This window comes from Hydractinia symbiolongicarpus, chromosome 8 (genome assembly GCF_029227915.1).
Source record: "Hydractinia symbiolongicarpus strain clone_291-10 chromosome 8, HSymV2.1, whole genome shotgun sequence".
NCBI lineage: Eukaryota > Metazoa > Cnidaria > Hydrozoa > Anthoathecata > Hydractiniidae > Hydractinia > Hydractinia symbiolongicarpus.
In genome coordinates, this window is record NC_079882.1 from 5,989,502 (window position 1) to 6,007,186 (window position 17,685).

General features: G+C 34.2%; 2 protein-coding genes across 3 annotated transcripts in view; one reads left to right on the forward strand and one right to left on the reverse strand.

The window, feature by feature from the left end:
• Positions 1–479: 479 nt before the first annotated feature.
• LOC130655305 (inositol 1,4,5-trisphosphate receptor type 1-like) overlaps positions 480–17,685 on the reverse strand; it is a 41,038-nt gene continuing 23,832 nt past the window's right edge. The window contains exons 30-57 of the mRNA XM_057458039.1: positions 14,247–14,375; positions 13,634–13,834; positions 13,003–13,254; positions 12,358–12,483; positions 12,018–12,146; positions 11,722–11,842; positions 11,408–11,586; positions 10,829–10,977; positions 10,079–10,187; positions 9,487–9,774; positions 9,117–9,348; positions 8,275–8,522; positions 7,573–7,773; positions 7,260–7,370; positions 6,710–6,805; positions 6,443–6,550; positions 6,146–6,259; positions 5,770–5,895; positions 5,494–5,560; positions 5,289–5,411; positions 5,031–5,203; positions 4,624–4,791; positions 4,226–4,424; positions 3,773–3,966; positions 2,931–3,096; positions 2,070–2,230; positions 1,838–1,999; positions 480–1,741 (exon numbers count right to left, since the gene is read on the reverse strand). Of these exons, the coding sequence (XP_057314022.1) occupies positions 1,619–1,741; positions 1,838–1,999; positions 2,070–2,230; positions 2,931–3,096; positions 3,773–3,966; positions 4,226–4,424; positions 4,624–4,791; positions 5,031–5,203; positions 5,289–5,411; positions 5,494–5,560; positions 5,770–5,895; positions 6,146–6,259; positions 6,443–6,550; positions 6,710–6,805; positions 7,260–7,370; positions 7,573–7,773; positions 8,275–8,522; positions 9,117–9,348; positions 9,487–9,774; positions 10,079–10,187; positions 10,829–10,977; positions 11,408–11,586; positions 11,722–11,842; positions 12,018–12,146; positions 12,358–12,483; positions 13,003–13,254; positions 13,634–13,834; positions 14,247–14,375 (4,455 nt within the window). The 3' untranslated portion in view covers positions 480–1,618. The remainder of the gene's footprint in view (positions 1,742–1,837; positions 2,000–2,069; positions 2,231–2,930; positions 3,097–3,772; positions 3,967–4,225; positions 4,425–4,623; positions 4,792–5,030; positions 5,204–5,288; positions 5,412–5,493; positions 5,561–5,769; positions 5,896–6,145; positions 6,260–6,442; positions 6,551–6,709; positions 6,806–7,259; positions 7,371–7,572; positions 7,774–8,274; positions 8,523–9,116; positions 9,349–9,486; positions 9,775–10,078; positions 10,188–10,828; positions 10,978–11,407; positions 11,587–11,721; positions 11,843–12,017; positions 12,147–12,357; positions 12,484–13,002; positions 13,255–13,633; positions 13,835–14,246; positions 14,376–17,685) is intronic.
• On the forward strand, positions 10,483–17,329 carry LOC130655307 (uncharacterized MFS-type transporter C09D4.1-like). 2 transcript variants are annotated; one of them, XM_057458044.1, is made up of 3 exons: positions 10,483–10,544; positions 15,583–15,670; positions 15,816–17,329. In XM_057458044.1, exon 3 carries the CDS (start codon positions 15,835–15,837, stop codon positions 17,245–17,247), a length of 1,413 nt encoding a protein of 470 aa, XP_057314027.1. In that variant the 5' UTR covers positions 10,483–10,544; positions 15,583–15,670; positions 15,816–15,834; the 3' UTR covers positions 17,248–17,329. The 2 variants fall into 2 exon arrangements, with proteins under 2 accessions (XP_057314027.1, XP_057314026.1); XM_057458043.1 differs by lacking the exon at positions 10,483–10,544 and having other exon boundaries at positions 15,504–15,670.

Consider the following 17,685-nt stretch of genomic DNA (forward strand, 5'->3'; position numbering starts at 1 on the left):
GAAACCTATATATTCCTCAGCAAAACATATAAATCGAAGGTTTATTTTTTTTGGCGAATATTATTTTTTATCTCGCATGAAATGGTTTGTCCTCTTAGTCAGAATTCCGTGCTGGGTTGCCATAATGTAAACTGAAATTTGAGGACTTTAGTTAGGCCTGTAGTTATACAATGAACTCCGAAACTTTCCAGAAAATTACGCTAAAATCCGGGATTTTCTACATTAGAGGGTTCAAATATTTCCAGACAAGATGATAAATTAATGGAGATTTAAATTCCAGGATTTCCCAGGAAGCTGTCAAACCTATGCAAACACTGATAAATATTTTTCAGTGTTTATAATTTCATTTATAATATCAGCGATGCTTCCAAATGCCCTATGCAATTTTAAGCAAAACATATGACAGACACGTGTCCCTATACGAAATCGAATTGCTATATAAATAAACCCATGTTGACAACACAGAAAAAAAAGTGGGAAAAAAGAATTGAATATTTATTTTTTAAATTTACAAAATCGATTCTCGGATAAGCTTGTAAAAAAATCTATAATACTCTGTATTTACTGAACAACTACAGAACAGACGAGCTACCAGAAAAATTTATTATCACATTGGATAGAGCTGAAAGATATAACGATCGATATATAGGTCTAAAACCCTTTTAATCTTTAATAGGATCCTTCTTTCCAGAACAGGAAATATTGGTTTCGGGTTTTTTGCCGTTGTAAGAATCAGAAAAATATAAAAATGAATTATGAGAAGCGAGAATAAGTCTGTTGATAATGAACTAATTTTTTTGAAACAAAAACTCAACCGTTTAATACTTATAAAAATCACTGTATACAAAATACAACGCAGATACACAATACAATTACAAAACATTAAACGCCCATGCATCACAGCCACCTCAACACGCTGTACCAACACACAACACGAAAAAAGTTTGGGAAAGGACTCGCTCTAATCTTCTACGATTCAAATATTTATAACAATGTGATTTGGAATTTGAATATTCTCATACAATATAAAAACATAAACTATTTGCATATTTAAAACAAAAAATTACACCTCCCTCAATCTCGACTAGACAGCTTACGAAAAAAACTTCAAGCTAAAAGTACAATAAGCATTTAACAATAACAAAACCAAAAATTGTCTAGCTGAGAATGACCTTAAGCTGACACTGACACTAAGTCACGATTTAGTTTAAATAAATAAATAAAACAAAGAACAAGACACAACAAAAATTAATTTATCTGCTACACAATAAATTCCACTGGGGATAATTTTAAAAAAAGTCCAGCCTTGAAGGAATAGCTTAAAGATTATAATACCTAAAACTATCGCAAAATGATTGATTTCGCGACATAACCATTCCTGTTTCAATGCTTTTCTATTTTTTTGCGACATAAATTATTACGATTTTGAGCAAAAATTGCGATTATTTACGCCACAATAATTTATGTTCGCAATAATTGTGTCTTTAAGGTGAGCATAAATAACGAAACCTAGAACCCATACTTCTATCTTACCATGTAAATAATTAAGCTCAAATGTAAACGTGGGTTCTAGACCTCTCAAAAACTGTATGTTCATCCTGTGTTTTTAAAATTAATTTTAGCTTGCTTGTTGACGGGGATGTTGGTAAGGATATACGGAACCGTTATAAGGACCGTAAGTTCGATTAGCAGGGTTGGATAATAATCCGAGTTTTTGTTTTTGTTTTCGTTGTTCCATCATCTAAACAAGAAAGAAATATTTAGGTTTTATCATAGTTTATAAGTGGAAAAGTAGATAAAATTAAAAAATAAAAATAGATTTCTGTTGACAACTCACCTGCTCGCGTAACTCACTTAATTGCTTTGACAAAATATGAACGAGATGATTCGTGGATTCGAGTTGTAAATGTAGATTCCTCATCTCGTTTTGCTCACTTTCTGTTTCATGCATCGATAGCGACATACAACGAAGACGTGGAAACCACTCCAGATTGCGCGCCTGCAACAAATTAAGTTAATTGAAAAAAACCTCCAAAATAATTTAAACAATAACTTTGATCCAACGTTACCTTGATCATTTCTGCGACATAACTCTCGGGTCCAGTGAATTCTGTTGGATCCTTCACTTTTAACAAGACGATAAAGTATAAATAATCCCACATATTATGCTCGTTATTTGAGTGATTTTCAAACGTTACTGATCGATTATCGAATGAAGAACGCTCTAAACCTGTTGACAAAAAAGAAAATTTTTTCTTTTAACGTTCAAACAGAAACCTTAAGAGAAAACAGTATCACGTTAGCTTCATACCTTTAAATGTCCTCACCCTCTCGCTGCACTAACAATAAATAACCAGTCCTTTTGCTCGGGAAAGGGAGCAAATATAGAAGAGGCACATATCTTATCAATAAGTCGGTAAAAAAACTAAATTTGACGTAGTGAATAACATTCTCTACCCAAAATCTTTTACCGACCTTATTCTACTGACCACCCTTTTTACCGATTTTTTTATTTTTTTGACCACTTCGTTACTCATCGATTTTGGCGATTCCAGTTTAACGTTTTTTAGTAAAAATTGTTATATAAAAAGAAGAACTTGGAATAATTTCATTTTTTTATACTTTATATTTTTAAAACTCAAAACAGAATTTCTAAAAACTAGCGGGTCAGAAGTATCAGAGGGGAGCAATAGCCAGCCGATAGGATGCTCAAGGACGTTTTAGCAGAATAATTGTTTTTTTACCGATAAGGTAATAGTTCAAAACGTTTAGTCTAAAAAATAGTCTTTTTTTCCCAGTACAAGGTATTTGAGCAACAATCTCCTGATCATTTAGCTTCAACTTTCTCCCGAATTATTTCTTGACACAGTGAAAATGGGAAAGATTTATTTTTTGGTTCATTTTGTTACGCAAATACAATTCGCACTTACCACATATGAAACAACTGTTTTTTAAAATCTCTTCTTTTGTTTGTTTTTCGCTTCTTAAATCTGCAAACGTATCGATAATGACACCAAAAATTAAATTGAGAACAATAATGATCACCACGAAGAAGAACAAAAGATCATAAAACACACGGGCCACGAAGTAACGGTCCTGAAATAAACATGACAAAAATTAGGTACAGTATCCACTCATTTATATGGAAAAAGACATGCAATGGTATTTCGCAGCTGAACATGATGCTATGCGCAAGGGTTTTTACGGAATGCATTTATTTGATATAGTTGATACATAAATGTTGCAGCGAGAGTAGGAACACAGGGACATTATAAGAACAAAAATCATCGATTAAAAGATATATATCATGTTCTTTTTATGCAAAATAGAAAAATAAATGAATTCAATATTTACTTAAAGTTTTTTTTTAAAATATTCGCTTAATTCTAAATTAAGTAAATTAAATCTAAATAAACTTATTCTTAATTAAGGCTTTAATTTTGCGAATTGCACATTTCGAAATATTTCGCATGGGCTTAATTTCGTGAATTTTAGCCAAAAATTAATCCCCTTAAGGTATCATAGACTGAAAAATCAAACCAAATAGCATCCCTTTTTAATCTACTCAGCAACAGAGCTGGTCCTTCATGTAATGTAGTACCAAGTGAATTCCCCCTGGAGAATTACCCCTTCAGTTTTGTCCTCAGTGAAAATTATTCGTCTGAAGATTGACCCCTCCCGCCCCTGGAGAATTTCCTCCCTTAGTTTTTATTTTTTCTCAATTCTCTGGACACCACGGATAAAGTAGAAAATAAAGTAGAAAGTAAAATACCGTTTTAGAAGGAGATCGCAGTATATCTCCAATACCTCCTCCACTCCTTAAGCCTTTGTTTAACGTTGTGATAATGCACATGATGAGGTTTTCACAAGCGTGCTCACGAACTGTTGAAGACTCTTCTTCCTTTTGTGATAGCATTGATGTTGTTGAAACTGTACAGTTTGCTGCAGAGCAGTATTGAGGAGATGCTATGAGAAATCATGAAATTAAAAAAGGACCAACCAAGCCAGCATTGCGTCTCATTTTTACTGAATTTATTATAGAATGGCAAAACGACTTTACTGCTTCTATCGCTTCTTGGAGAACGCTACAGTGTATTATTTTAAATTTTTAGTAAAAACAATTGAGAGTGTACCAGATTTCCCCGTTGTTGGACCAACGACAATGACCAGAATACGAAGATTACATTTGAACGACACTGAAGGGGTGACGTAAAACAGTCATTACCTTTAGAGGCGACTTCTTCCAGCCTTGATGGTTCAGTTTCCACATAAAAGTCTTCACGGAAGAACATAAAGCCGACAATAGAAAATAAATAGACAAGTACTAGAGCCAGCAAGGCAGTAAGAACGATAGACCGACCATTACGCGTGACACTCTTCACAACATTGAGTAAGGTTTCTTCGCGGAATATAACATCGATCATCTAAAAAATATTCAATATTTTTGACAAGGTACATGTTTGACATACATACTGAAAGGTGCATCGCAACAACGGTACTAAGCGAGTCAAAAAACATAAGAACAAGGTATTTCAAAAACACAAGATTTTCAACTGTCTCATTTTTATTATTGCTGTTATAAAACCGTGTTTTATTAATAGTTTAAAAATAAAGACATCTTACCAGTACACTGTAGAAGAACTCGTGCGCGAAAAATCCTTTGAAACTGATAATCACACACGCGATATGAAGCAGGAAAATTTTGTCCGTAAACATCTTGCGATAGCTTTCCGATGCCATCGTGCCGTTGTTACCAACATAACTCAACGCTAGTATCACACGATTAATCATCTACAAAATATAAGGACATGTTAATAATAAAAATTTCTTTTCGCGAGAGTAACATTTTCGTAGGGAAAAACTTCTGTTTCGTTATCATTTCGTACGCACAAGTATCGTGCGATTTTGCACAATCTGTTCATTACTATACAACTTAACAATCCTATGTATCAAACGCGTATAAAAAAGCGATTTTATCACCTTTCAACAATCAATTTTTTATATTTTGAACAAAAATAACTCAATCCTACATTAGTAAAACCAAGCAGCCATAAGGTAGGTGTGATGCCAACAGAGAATATCATACGAAGAATAACAGCACCAACTAGTGTACGAATGCCAGAAAGTCTTGGAATGGTTATGCTGATGACGAAAGAAACCAGTATTGCCAGCCATATTAGTATGGATAATCTGTGATCAAGTTCTAAAATACAATACTAAATATTAAATAAAAACATCGGAGACTTATGACGGTAGTTAAACACAACTTGAGTAAACAGGAAACGTACCAACGGGTTTGTTAGAAAACGGATAAAAAAACGCCACAAGTAAATTAATGACAATGGCTAGATTCAATGCAATATTTTCCCAAAGATGCCAATTCCTGCTGATCCAAAAAAACGTGGGATTATCTAAAAAAAAAAATGAAATAAAAAAAAATGAACGAAGTAAAAAAAGAAACAGAAATGTACTTCTAGAGAAAACTTCAAGTACCTCGCAGCTTTTTTTGCCAAACCATTTCTTTGTATAAATCTTCTGTCCTTTCAAAGAAATCTGATACCTACATTATGAAAGATTGGGTTTGATAAATATATATTGGACAGGGAGGATAGGCAAGCGTTTTACAGTTCCAACAAACATAGCAAAAACGCAATCAACCACAATGACTGAAAAAAAATATGAACAAATTGCTAAAAACTTTCTTCACGTTTCACTTCTCAAAATGGTCAGTCAAGTAAATGGTGAAGTTATCAATAAAATATTCCTTACTTTACTATTATGTTCATCCCGTTCACACGACTGATACACCTCTTCCTTCTTCTTCTCGGTTAAATATTCACAAACAGCGGGAACAGGGAAATTAATCTGTTCCAATCCTCTATCTTTTCTAACTACCTAAAATTAAATGACAGGTGTACAATCTTAATGAGTAATTTTTATTTTTACCAAACTTTTCTTACCAAACTACATAAAATATTTTTGCCTATGTGTTTTTACATAAACATTTTGCCCGAATGTAAGTAAATCACGTAAATTATTGCGCCGAACTTTGTTGGCCATCATTTTCGTCGGTCTGTTTCATATCTCCTATTTTGCCTCTTAAAGCCGAGTAAAAAAAATCTGGATTAGGCAATAATGTCAATACCTCAATTTGAGCTGTATGTTTGGAATAATACTCTAACGCAGGGTCGATTGGTATGCCATTCTCAGATTCTTCGACTGACAGTAATTCTGCCAGCTCTTTATTATGCTTGGCCAGCTTAGATAAAAAAAATATAACATTTGCCAGTAATACAAATGGTAGTATAAATGAAGCTTAGAATAGGCTTGCACACTAAATGTCTCACATCAAGTGCATTATAATGACAAGCGAATGCTACACACACTTTTTGTCTTCTCGACTTGCATTGCAGTGAAGTGTATAAAAGAAATCAATATATACCTGATAAGCTAGTATGTACACATTATGACCGACATCTCTTGGTGAAATGTCACTATCTTCGGCTGTATCAATGTCTTCTTGACGGTACGCTTGTTTACAGACATCTAACTGTTGGTAAAAGAAAAAATTGGAGTAGGAATATGTGTTACGGTATCACAAAGTGTAACATCTGGAATCCGAAGTAGCTAGTTCAACGCTCTGACAACAGTATTTAAAATTTCAGAATGGAGTTGTTTATGATGCATAAGCTAAGAACCTAATTCTTACCAGTTGATGGGGACTCATATTATACAAGATCTTTTCTGCATTTATACCATCGTGACGACTTTCCATAATAGCAAGAAGCAGTTTCGATGCGTTATCCTAAAGCATGACAAACGTAATACACATTGGTGACACTACACTTACGGATATACGAGAGATGCATACCGAATGGTGTTATCGCAGAAACATGCTGAGTTGACTAAAAAGATTACAAGTTCGCTTCAGTTATTGGTTTGGTCATGTTGTCAAGTCAAACTTAATGCAATGTTTTTTGACTTTTATATATTTTCGCTGTATATTTCATAGTTTTATGCCTGATTGGCCAAAAATATCCAATTGGACAATGGAAACGGCACAATGTTAAATTTAAAAATTAAAAACTTATTTAAAACCATGTCAAGAAATAGTATAACATTTTACTCTTTTATATAGAAATTTCAGTTATCTTGTAAAGATTGATTTGTCATTTATCTTTCTGATTGTAATATCAATATACATTCTTTAGTCAACATATGCCGGCAGACCATACAAATTAGAGGTATATTCAACATACCTTGAGTTCCATAACCAAATCCATCCTGTGTTTACTTAAAGGATTAATTTCGTTGAGTACTAAGGCGTTGATGATATCCATCCCATTACACTCGTGACTGACGATAGAGTTCTGTTGAAAAAGAAAAAGCAATTTCAAAAAGCATGCTGACATTTCAAATATTAAGGTTTTATACGAAGCAAACAAACAAATCGCATTCTTTTGGTGACAACAAAATAAGCAAATGAATGAATAAATGAATGAATGAAGAAATTAATGAGTAAATGAATGAAACGTGAAGCATTTAAATATACGGAAAGGAAATGCTACCTACCTGATTATCATGACATGGACCTTGACAATATTCAGTGAGTGTACACAAACATTGATTAATTAGCGCAACATTGTGTTCGTTGATGTAGAGTCCAAGCAGTCCCAGACCTCCGGTAGTACTGCCACAAATACAGTCGAGAAATGAGAGAGTTTCTAACACCAAATTGTAATTGTTTTTATGTTCTTGCTTGCGAAGATAGTTCTACAACAGGGTAACAAAAACATTTTTCTCTTATCAAAACTTGTAAGTTTAAAAATTAAAGAAGTCTACTAATCTATCCCTACCTCGAATTTAGGTCATTGTATCAAACTACTTTCTAGTCGGCGGTGAGCAATTGCTAATAATAGCCACTAATCATATAATCAAAGTTTTAGGTTCGCCAACTAGCAAAACACTCATTAACAACTCTAATTGAAAGAAGAAATCTTCTAACATACAAACTAGCTTCGTATAAACTTCTACTTTTGTGCTCGACTACTTTACTTCACACTAAAATCAAACACAGTAAATTGTCAAAAACTCTTTCTAATAACAGAAGCACACTGCTTCATCCTTTTATACAACATAAACGCCTTTCGCTGTTTTAATGTCTAATAAACAATTGATTTCTAATTACAAAATCATTCCATCCACCCACCCTGTTTCACACAAAATAAACGCATGCTAGCCCGACCAGTAAATCCAGGCTAAATTCGTTAGTACCTGCATTTCAGAGTTATGGTTTTCACAAAGCAACTGCAGGAAGCGTAAAATGGGTTGCATGATGACAATTTCTGACGACAAGTAATGTCCGACGGTAGATGATTTGAAGTTATCTTGCGACGTGTTACGGGCACCGTCCGAACCTTCGCCCTCGCGCCCCTTTCGCACGGCGCTGTACGCTTTGTTAGTTTGCTGCGCTGCTTCGGTTAGTTGTTCTTTCACTTCGTCGGTCAAAGACACAAGCATACCTAAATAGAAATACATATTTCAGCACACAGAAACACATATTGTTAACTAATTCACTTCGTTCTTTAACTTTACTTATGCTCTATTTTTTGTTAGTTGAGTCGTTTAGTAACATTACAGTAAGTTGCAATAGATAGATAAGTAATAAATAAATAAATAAACTAGATGTTTCTGATTGGATAGTAGAGAGAAAATTATTATTTTTGTTAAAGACTTTTGGGTAGGAGGGTGGGAACTTACGGTAAGAAGCTATCGACGTAAATGATAGTTTCATTCTGAAACCGCCCATTAAGTCTCAGGTGTACTTTACGGAACAGGTTCAAAACCTACTTTTGCATAATATAAGTTACATTGCCGTAACTCAAAACATAAAATAAATTCATATATTTTTCAACTCTCTATCAACGCTATACACCTCGCTTATTTTTATTATCTATCCCAAATTTTTCTCAAGCTGGAGTTATCAAGCCGTAAAAGGATTGACTATAGCTTTTTCGCGCCAAAAAGTATATCCGCCAATCTTACACATTTACGGCAACGAAATAAAAATTTAAAATCATATCTTCAAACAAAATCAACAAAGGAGGTAGTCCTACTTAATACATGTGTATCTCTAGCATCTCTTCTCAAAATGTGCATCGTGTCTCTTCTAGCCATTGGATCTTTTGCTTTCTCGCTTTCCTTATCTTCTTCTTTCTTTCTGGTTGCACTATCAGTATTCATGGTGATGTTCGCTTTGATTTCTTCTTCTGCGTCAGTGATTTGCTCGTAAATATACCGGAAGAAAGCTTCAGTTTTCGACGACAAAAAACGCCTGTAGAATGATTTCTGAAGAGAACAGACAGATGTTATTTTAATTTTACAATAGAAAGGAACAAACAGACTTGAAGTTCTTCAACAACTGCAACTGAAATAAAACTACTATTGGAAAAGAATTAGAATACATAAATAAATAGCGAGTTCTACCTGTACAGATCCATTCCCGCCTTCCAACAACGCAATAGCAAGTTGGACAGATTCCGAAAAAACAGTCGTACTTGGTTCAGACATGATTAAATCAATGACAAGATCTGTCGCGCCATTTTGATCCATCATGCATTGCATATCAAATAAACTTCGATTGGCTCGATAAAGGAATACCGACGTAGGGGCATGCGCAGTAAGAGCAAAGCCACTCTTTGGTTCTTTCATTTTAAAACATAATTCATCTGGTCGGAAGTACAATGCCAGCAATGTTTTACGAAGCTTTTCGCCCTAAACAAAATATATTAAAATAGACATAGTCGTAGACGTAGACGTATACAACGTTAGCTGAGATGTTTAAACACATAGCTCGGTTAGATGAAGCATTCTAGCATACAAGCTTTGATTGGCTAGAGAGATTTTTGAAATTTTAAAATTTTAACCGACTTTTCCCCGTAAATGCCATAGCACCTAATCAGCATAATTTACTCAATAGCTGAAAATCCAACTATAGCAACTATATGGAACAATGAAAAAAAAAAACGAAAAAATTATTTTAACAAGATCTCTTCATGAATGTTAAAATTCTAAATACCTTTTCGCCAAAATCTGTTTCTTTCTCAAGCATTTGTTGTAACACGCGCAAAATTTTTATGCATAAATGCTCGTTGTCTAACATGAGAGAATTCGTGTGCTCGATAAGCCTAAACAAAAAAAACGCAGAAGAGTACAGAAGAGCTATAACAACTGGAAAAAAATTCAGTGCCCGTGTTTACAAAAAAAAAAAAAAAAAAAAAACATTTCAAAGAAAGCGGAATCCTTTCCAATCAACAAATGCTGGTTTGAGTAAAGTTGTACTATCTCCGCTGTATGCAACCACCATCCCAAGACAAATATTTTTCGGCGCGGAACTATTTCAATGATTTGGTGACGTCAATACATTGCATTGCAATAAACGAAGCCATTGCATGGCGTGTATACAAAACAAAAAGAACACAGCATAAACCACACTGCTGCTGTCGTCATTTCTCAAACTATGACACATTAAAAGAACCACAATGGTAAGTGCTAACGTGTTTTATTAAAGTGCAAAGTAGTTTCGCAGGTATTATGAATTATGGTCCACATCACTGATTAAATACAGAGATCTGAGAGTCCTGGCATAACAAATTTTAAACGTGTATATAAATATACTTCTGCATGACTGATTATTCTCTGATTAAAGGTGTCTTACCTTTCTGTAACAAGTAGCTATAACACTAGGGGATTCACTTCCAAGATCTTAGTACTGAAACTTTGACAGCAATCGTAAAAATAATGACATACAAGTAATGACTTCACTTACTTGGCAATAAAACCACCGTTATCAGCTTTTCCTCTGTTTTCTGAACCGTTCGCAAATAGCAAGTGTGGGTGGTAAAGTATGTCGACAAGTAAAGATGATTCTGCTTCTACTAGCGGTCTTAACTGATCTTCTAGTAATGCAACAATATCCTAAACACACGTCACACAAAACAGTTGTTAGTTAAGAATGCAGTCTAGAAGCCACTAAATTTGCTTTTTTCAACGTTCACCAAGATAGTCGTTAAAATAAGAGCATATATGGTTGACGTATGGTAACTGAAAGTGATTTGAAAATAGTTGTTTTTCGTAGCACAAGCTAATTATAAAAAAAGAGAGAAAAAACCCAAAGTCATAAATGGTTTACGAAATACCTTCGAGATAAAATTGTTGTTAAAGTATGATATCTATCTATGACATTACCCATGATACTTAGTTGTGCAGTAGTTATAGAAGCTTGAGAGAAAACAAATTACAAATATAAACAACCGTGCACCGACGAAAATATGAAAACACAAGAAAACCAAATGCATCGTTAAAATAATAATCTTTAAAAAACAAAAACAAATAAAAAACATCTGACCTGCAAGCCTTCAATGATATTTCGATAATCTTTCGACATTGTTTTTAATAACACAGAATCTTTTCTTTGCCGATGGCTTAACCAGTGCCTGCTATGTCTCAAAACAATCCTTGATCGAGTCACTAAATTCTGCACTTCTGTTTCCAAAGCAGTAGGTATCACAATTCCGCGAGGTTTGGCTAGAAAAGAAAGAGGTGATATTCTTAAGAAATCTAGGCTCGACAAAACACCATCAACAACAATAACAACAATGAAGACGACGGCGACAACAACAATAACGACAACAACAGCACTAAAAGTAGTAGTCACCATACCAATCTCTAGTAAATTTTGTATGCAATTTTCGATCTGATATTTTTGCTGACCAGTCATCCATGTGCATTGAGATAAACGAAACAACGCCGAAAGTAACCGAACAAAGATAGGCTGCCGCGACTATACGAAGAAAAAACATAACTATAATTTAAAAACAACAACTTATAATTATTTACATTTTATGTGAACAGTAGTTGGTTACGGCAATATTAGAAATATTTTAGAGAAATCAGTAACACTAACACAGTTTTATTCAATAATCCGATCTTCTTATAACATGCTAAAGGAGAAATACCTTCACCGATGTACTGGTTTCTGAGAAGGGTGAATTGAAAAAAACTGTCAAAATTTCAGGAATGACAGTGGTGACGTAGGATTCCAACAAAGTGTCAGCATGCTTTCGATCATGCGTAGTGTTCGCAACCTAAGAAATAACAAAAGTTAAAAGTATTAACTACGACGCTAAATAATTCTGAAAGTTGATTGGTTTACCGGCTGGAAAGTTTGGTTTAAAAAGACAGTTGCAATATGTAAAAATCAGAATTTTACAATTCAACAACATTAACTACATTACGTTACAAATTCTAAAAGCACAATGAAAGTAGTCTCTTTAATTCGAACGTAACAAGCATCACCTTTCCCATATCCACCATAAAATCTTCAAACAGCGTCCATATGTGACTACTGCTGTATATTTCCTTCATCTCAACTTCTGTATCGACATAACAATGGTTTAAAAAGTGGACATACGATGATTTAACCTAAACGCAAAAAGAAACAAGCTATTATACAGATATTCGAAAAACAACGATTTTCCCTTCATTTTTGTTGCGACGCTGTTTCATCGTAAGTTTACGTTGCATTATCGTAAATTTGGGTTGCTTTTAGTATTGTCTTGAGTCTAGTAGCAGAATGCAGAATTGCTTCTTTAATAAATGAACGACAATCGTAGCAGTATTACATACAATTTTTAATAGCACATAACGTTAAAAATACAATAACATTAGGTCGGATGGATGGCTATGGGAGTTTTAAAGGCTTAAGTTTTACGTTTTATTCCAAACGTTTATGGTAAAGAATCGTGTCATTCCCAAACATTGAAGTTTCAGAAATGTGTTAGGAATATTCATTTTCCACAAGGTTTTCAAAGATATTTCTTTAAAAAACGATAGATTTTTTCAAGTTTACGTAGTCTTCTTTTAAGGTTTACAAGGTTCTGCCTGAAGCATCGAGACAACATGATACACTACATCACTAGCACACCAAGACTAATATCTAACCTCTGGAATACAATCAGGATGAGTAACAATACGAACAATATCATCGAGAGGTAACAAACTGTGACACTTTATTTCAGTGTACACGTTCTTTCCTTCTGTGCAACTCGCCAATAACTGCACCAACTGGATGTGATACAGTAACGGGCTCGATTCTTCCGAACGCTCTCTTTCTGATTGCATCATTTCCAACAGGTTAGCAAACGAAGAATGGTCGTTGTAGAACACCAGGATCTCTTCGCCCATGCTAGTCAGCTAAATCAAAAGAAGCAACTGATTACACAGTGACATAGAATAAGGACGCCACGGAATGAGGAAATCGATTTGGGATAAATTATTTCCTGACGAAGTCAAATGTTTGAGCTTTTAACCCTATTTTTCTCTTCACAAGGTTTACCATTCAGAATAAAACTTCTGTTTATACAACTCTCTCTCTCTTTATACAAGAAAGTCAAAATAAAATATTTTCTCATTGACTACATGGTAACATAGCATAGTAGCACATATATATTTTCATATATTTTGAATAAAAACAGAAACAAACAAAAGTTCAGAAAAAAAAGGATTTGTCATTCAAAATTTATTTGTCCCACATTTATACAGAGAATGCTGATAAAAATTTCAATCTTCCAACCTCAGACATAATCACATCCTGGGTTTTGCGCACCAATTGTCCTTCGGCTTTGAGTAGTGTTTGAAGTAGGCGCAGATAATTGACATGCCTTCCATGTTGCTCGATACTGTGAACAATCTGTTGTACAACACGTTCTGTAACTTCATTACACAGTGCAAGGTTTTCGTTAAAGATATACCGAACTGTCTCTGCTTCCAATAACTATAATAACAACAATAACAAAACTACAGCCTGCTAACGTATTGTTCGTTTAGCAAAAACCATTAGTGAATTAGATCGCGTTTCCACGCATCGCAAGTGAGATGTCAATTCGAAATAAAAATATTATTCTGTTTGCAAGTTTTCTTGCTTGGGAAGTGCACACGCCCGTATTCTGTGTACACATGCATAATAGGTTGGGTAAGTTCTATACATTGAGCATGGATTTTTATTCAAATCATCATGACAGGAATAAAGTAAACCCCACAGCGAGTTTTATTTCGTCTGAATCATGTCAACATTAAAAAACAACGTCAAAATATAATTCCTGTTTTTTAACAGTAATTACATAAAAACACTGATGACTTGCATGGAAAGAAGAAAAAATGTTTGATTTTTAAGCAAAGTAACTTACCCCAAGTCCTGATGATAAGAACGCGTCTAAATATTTCTGAAGAAGAGCCTGATTTTGCGAGTTGCCGTAACAGAAATTTTGAAGAAATTTATGAGCCAGCTCCATGATCTCCCTCATCTGCATGTCAGACTGTAAAGAAAAGAAACAAATTGGTTGTATTTCAAGGCAATAAATCAAATCAAAATTGCGGGAGCAGTCATACTGCAAGGATGACACCGATATTACATACAAACATATAAAAGCCCAAATAACCGTTAGCAAGGCTATAAAAAAATGCAGCAAATGATCATTAACTATTGTCAGTATTCATTTAAGAGCAGGCAGCAAGCACTTATTACGTTTAAGATTTTACAGCAGTGTCAGACATTGCAGGTTTAAACTTTAACTGTGACCATTGAATATTTAACAGAATATTGTAATATTGAATCTGAAAACAGCTGGGAAGGGAAAGTGTTTAATTGTTTTTTTATTTATTTATTCACACCTCTAAAGTATTTCCTACAATGTTGTTCATACTTTTTTGGAAGAAGAGAAAAGCATTGTCTGCCGAATGCTGTGTAAAAAGTTTTATTAAGGCAAATGTGTAGACCGGGTAAATAAAGTTAAAAATGTGCTGTCCGAATCCTGAAACAATCAACGCAACGGCGCGTGAAGTTTCAGAAAACATAAAAATAGGCAATGCGGACGTCAGCAAGCATTAGTACAGATTGAGGTTTTAAAACTAACCAAATAACCTAAGAATCAAAGTCCTTTTGTGGACAATGACAAGTGAACTTTGGCAAATTCAACGTGCTTATGTTCAATATGGAAAAAACGATAGTGGTTGCTTGTGGATCTACAAAACTAAACTTTTATTTCAATAATTTTCTGAACTAGATTGTAGTCAAGATAAAAATTAATGTTCAAACACATATATTCGAATACTGCTGAGGAAAATTATCCTAAATAAGCCTAAAATAATCATTTGGAATATTTTTTTTTAAATTTATAAAAAACGTATAAATGAAATATGACAGTTGAAATGTGAGGATTGAAAAAAGAATCAACGAAAAATACACATACATTTCAATTCGATGCATGATTTACAAAGCATCTATTGCACTGTGACATAACCAAATAAAAAACCGCAGTTGATTCGGCTTAGGATGATAAATGAATAATAGATTATTCAATGAATGTAAAAAACAGTTGGAGAGTTCCCTATTTCTTTTTAAACAACCTCAAAACCAACATTCAGTAAATATTTAAATATTTTTCTCGATGACATCACACGACAAAGGATTAACGTTTAGAACGAAGAAAACTCTTCACAGAAATTTTTCTTTCTTCAATTTAGTAAAAGAAATCATGGAACAACGTGCTGTCCAATCATCTTGAAGAATGGCGTTTTTAAGAAAAGATATTAAAAGCGAAAAAATTTACTGGTTAGTACTCTCTACTTTGCCATAGACGTTTAGAAATAACAAGTGTCTTGTCAAAAGCATAAACTTTATCACAACGAAATTATAAGCATATGGCATTTCAGGCAAACTCTTTATGTGCACAACTGAATCATAAAATCTCTTTTAGATTGTTTACCAGCTGAAACATGAGTCCAATCAGCAAGCTGTCAACAAACACATACAAGCTCTACAAACGAAGATGGTTAGTTCTAGCTGGATATTGCATCCTGTCGTTAGCTGTAGCTCCAACATCCACCTGCTTCACAGCTGTATCAAATATATTACAGTACTATTTCGACGTGCCCCCAATTTCAATACACATGTCGCTTATGGTCTTTGTTGTATCCTGTCTCGTCTTCACTTTACCTGCATCTTTTATCCTTCACAAATACGGACTAGCAGTTACTTTAAGAATGGCAGCCATTTTGAATCTCATTGGATGTGTTATTCGTTATTTTGCATACTTGGAGAGCTATGGTGTTTATTTGTTGCTAACAGGGAATTCGTTTTCTGCGCTTTCGCTGGCCTCTTATATGTTTCTTACACCAAAAATAGCGGCTAACTGGTTTGGGGAGCACGAAAAGGGAACAGCAATTGGAATTGCTATGGGATTCGATATGATAGCCGTAGCTCTTGGATTTATTCATTCAACATATCTTATTAACATCAAAGAAAAAACACACATAGAGAACGGCATGAAGCAAGTTGTACTTCACCAATTAATAGTTGGGGTAATAGCAACAGTAGTCACATTTACTTTCGTCAGAAGCAGACCAAAGACAGTACCATCATTGGCTGAAGAAAGGTTAGTGAGCAACAACAGCTCAATCTCAATTGTGGACGATAATAGCGCCAATCAAACAAAACTGATTGTTACAAAAAGGCGAAGCTGGAAGCCAACTAACGAAAAGACGTTTTGGGAGAGCATTAAAGGCCTGTTCAAACACAAAGCTTTTCTAGTAATAACACATATCACTTCCGTGACAGCAACTCTGGAAATCACATACGAAATGATTTTAAACGATACTTTAACAAATATATTCCCTGGGAAAGAGAAGCAAATTGGGATAGTTGGTTTTATTGCTGTTATTCTGGGATTTTTCTCCAACATTGTATCAGGAGTAGTAATCGACAAAACAAAAGCATATAAAGCTGTAACATGTGTAACCTTTTTGTTGACTGCAACATTCATTGTCACATGGATGGTCCTTATCGAATTCTACCATTCTTTCTTTGCAATCTCAGCAATCTACTGTTGTCTGTTGATGACATCAACCAGCTATTATGCAGTATCAGCAACACATGTGGCAATAGTGACATATCCTACATCCGCTGGAACAAGCAACATGCTACTATTCACGATTGAAGCTTTTTACATCCTTCTGTTATCTTTATCTGCATCGTTTCTACTAACACATGTCAGCATATTTTACGTCAACCTGGTGGCGCTTTTACTAACACTGGCAGCAGCAGTAGCAGCCTCCCTTAATAACACAACGAACGAAAACATCAATAAAGAACTATTCATGAATGTCGAAGCAATAGAAATTGACGTATGACTTTAAAATATACAAATTTTGCAGATTAGTACGAATATATCAATGCTAATTCAGAAAACAAGAAAATAATTTTGTGTTAGTTCATATTGCGTTGTTTTTGCTGTTTGCTTTCACTGTAACGGTGCTTGAAAACATCTTTAGCTACTTTTTATTATTTATTTCTGTAATCGTTTATTGTAAGCTTGCAGGAAATTCACTTAGGTAGGGAAGCAAAGAAAAAAATCAATGGATTAATTGACCGTCAACTTGATAATGCCCTGAATGATCTGTCCATATACATATAGTTCTTTTAGTTTTTTTTTTTACCAGTTGCCATTGTTGTGTAAAGCCGAAAACGCTGACCAAATGTGTATGGGAATATGTGATTTTGTCAAACAGGTAAGAAGATATTGCGGTTTAAATGTTTTATGACAACGTCAACAGTTTGTCCATTCCGAA

Excerpts from the sequence above, each read along its gene's own strand:
- LOC130655307 (XM_057458044.1), top strand. The coding sequence starts at position 15,835 with ATGAGTCCAATCAGCAAGCTGTCAACAAACACATACAAGCTCTACAAA.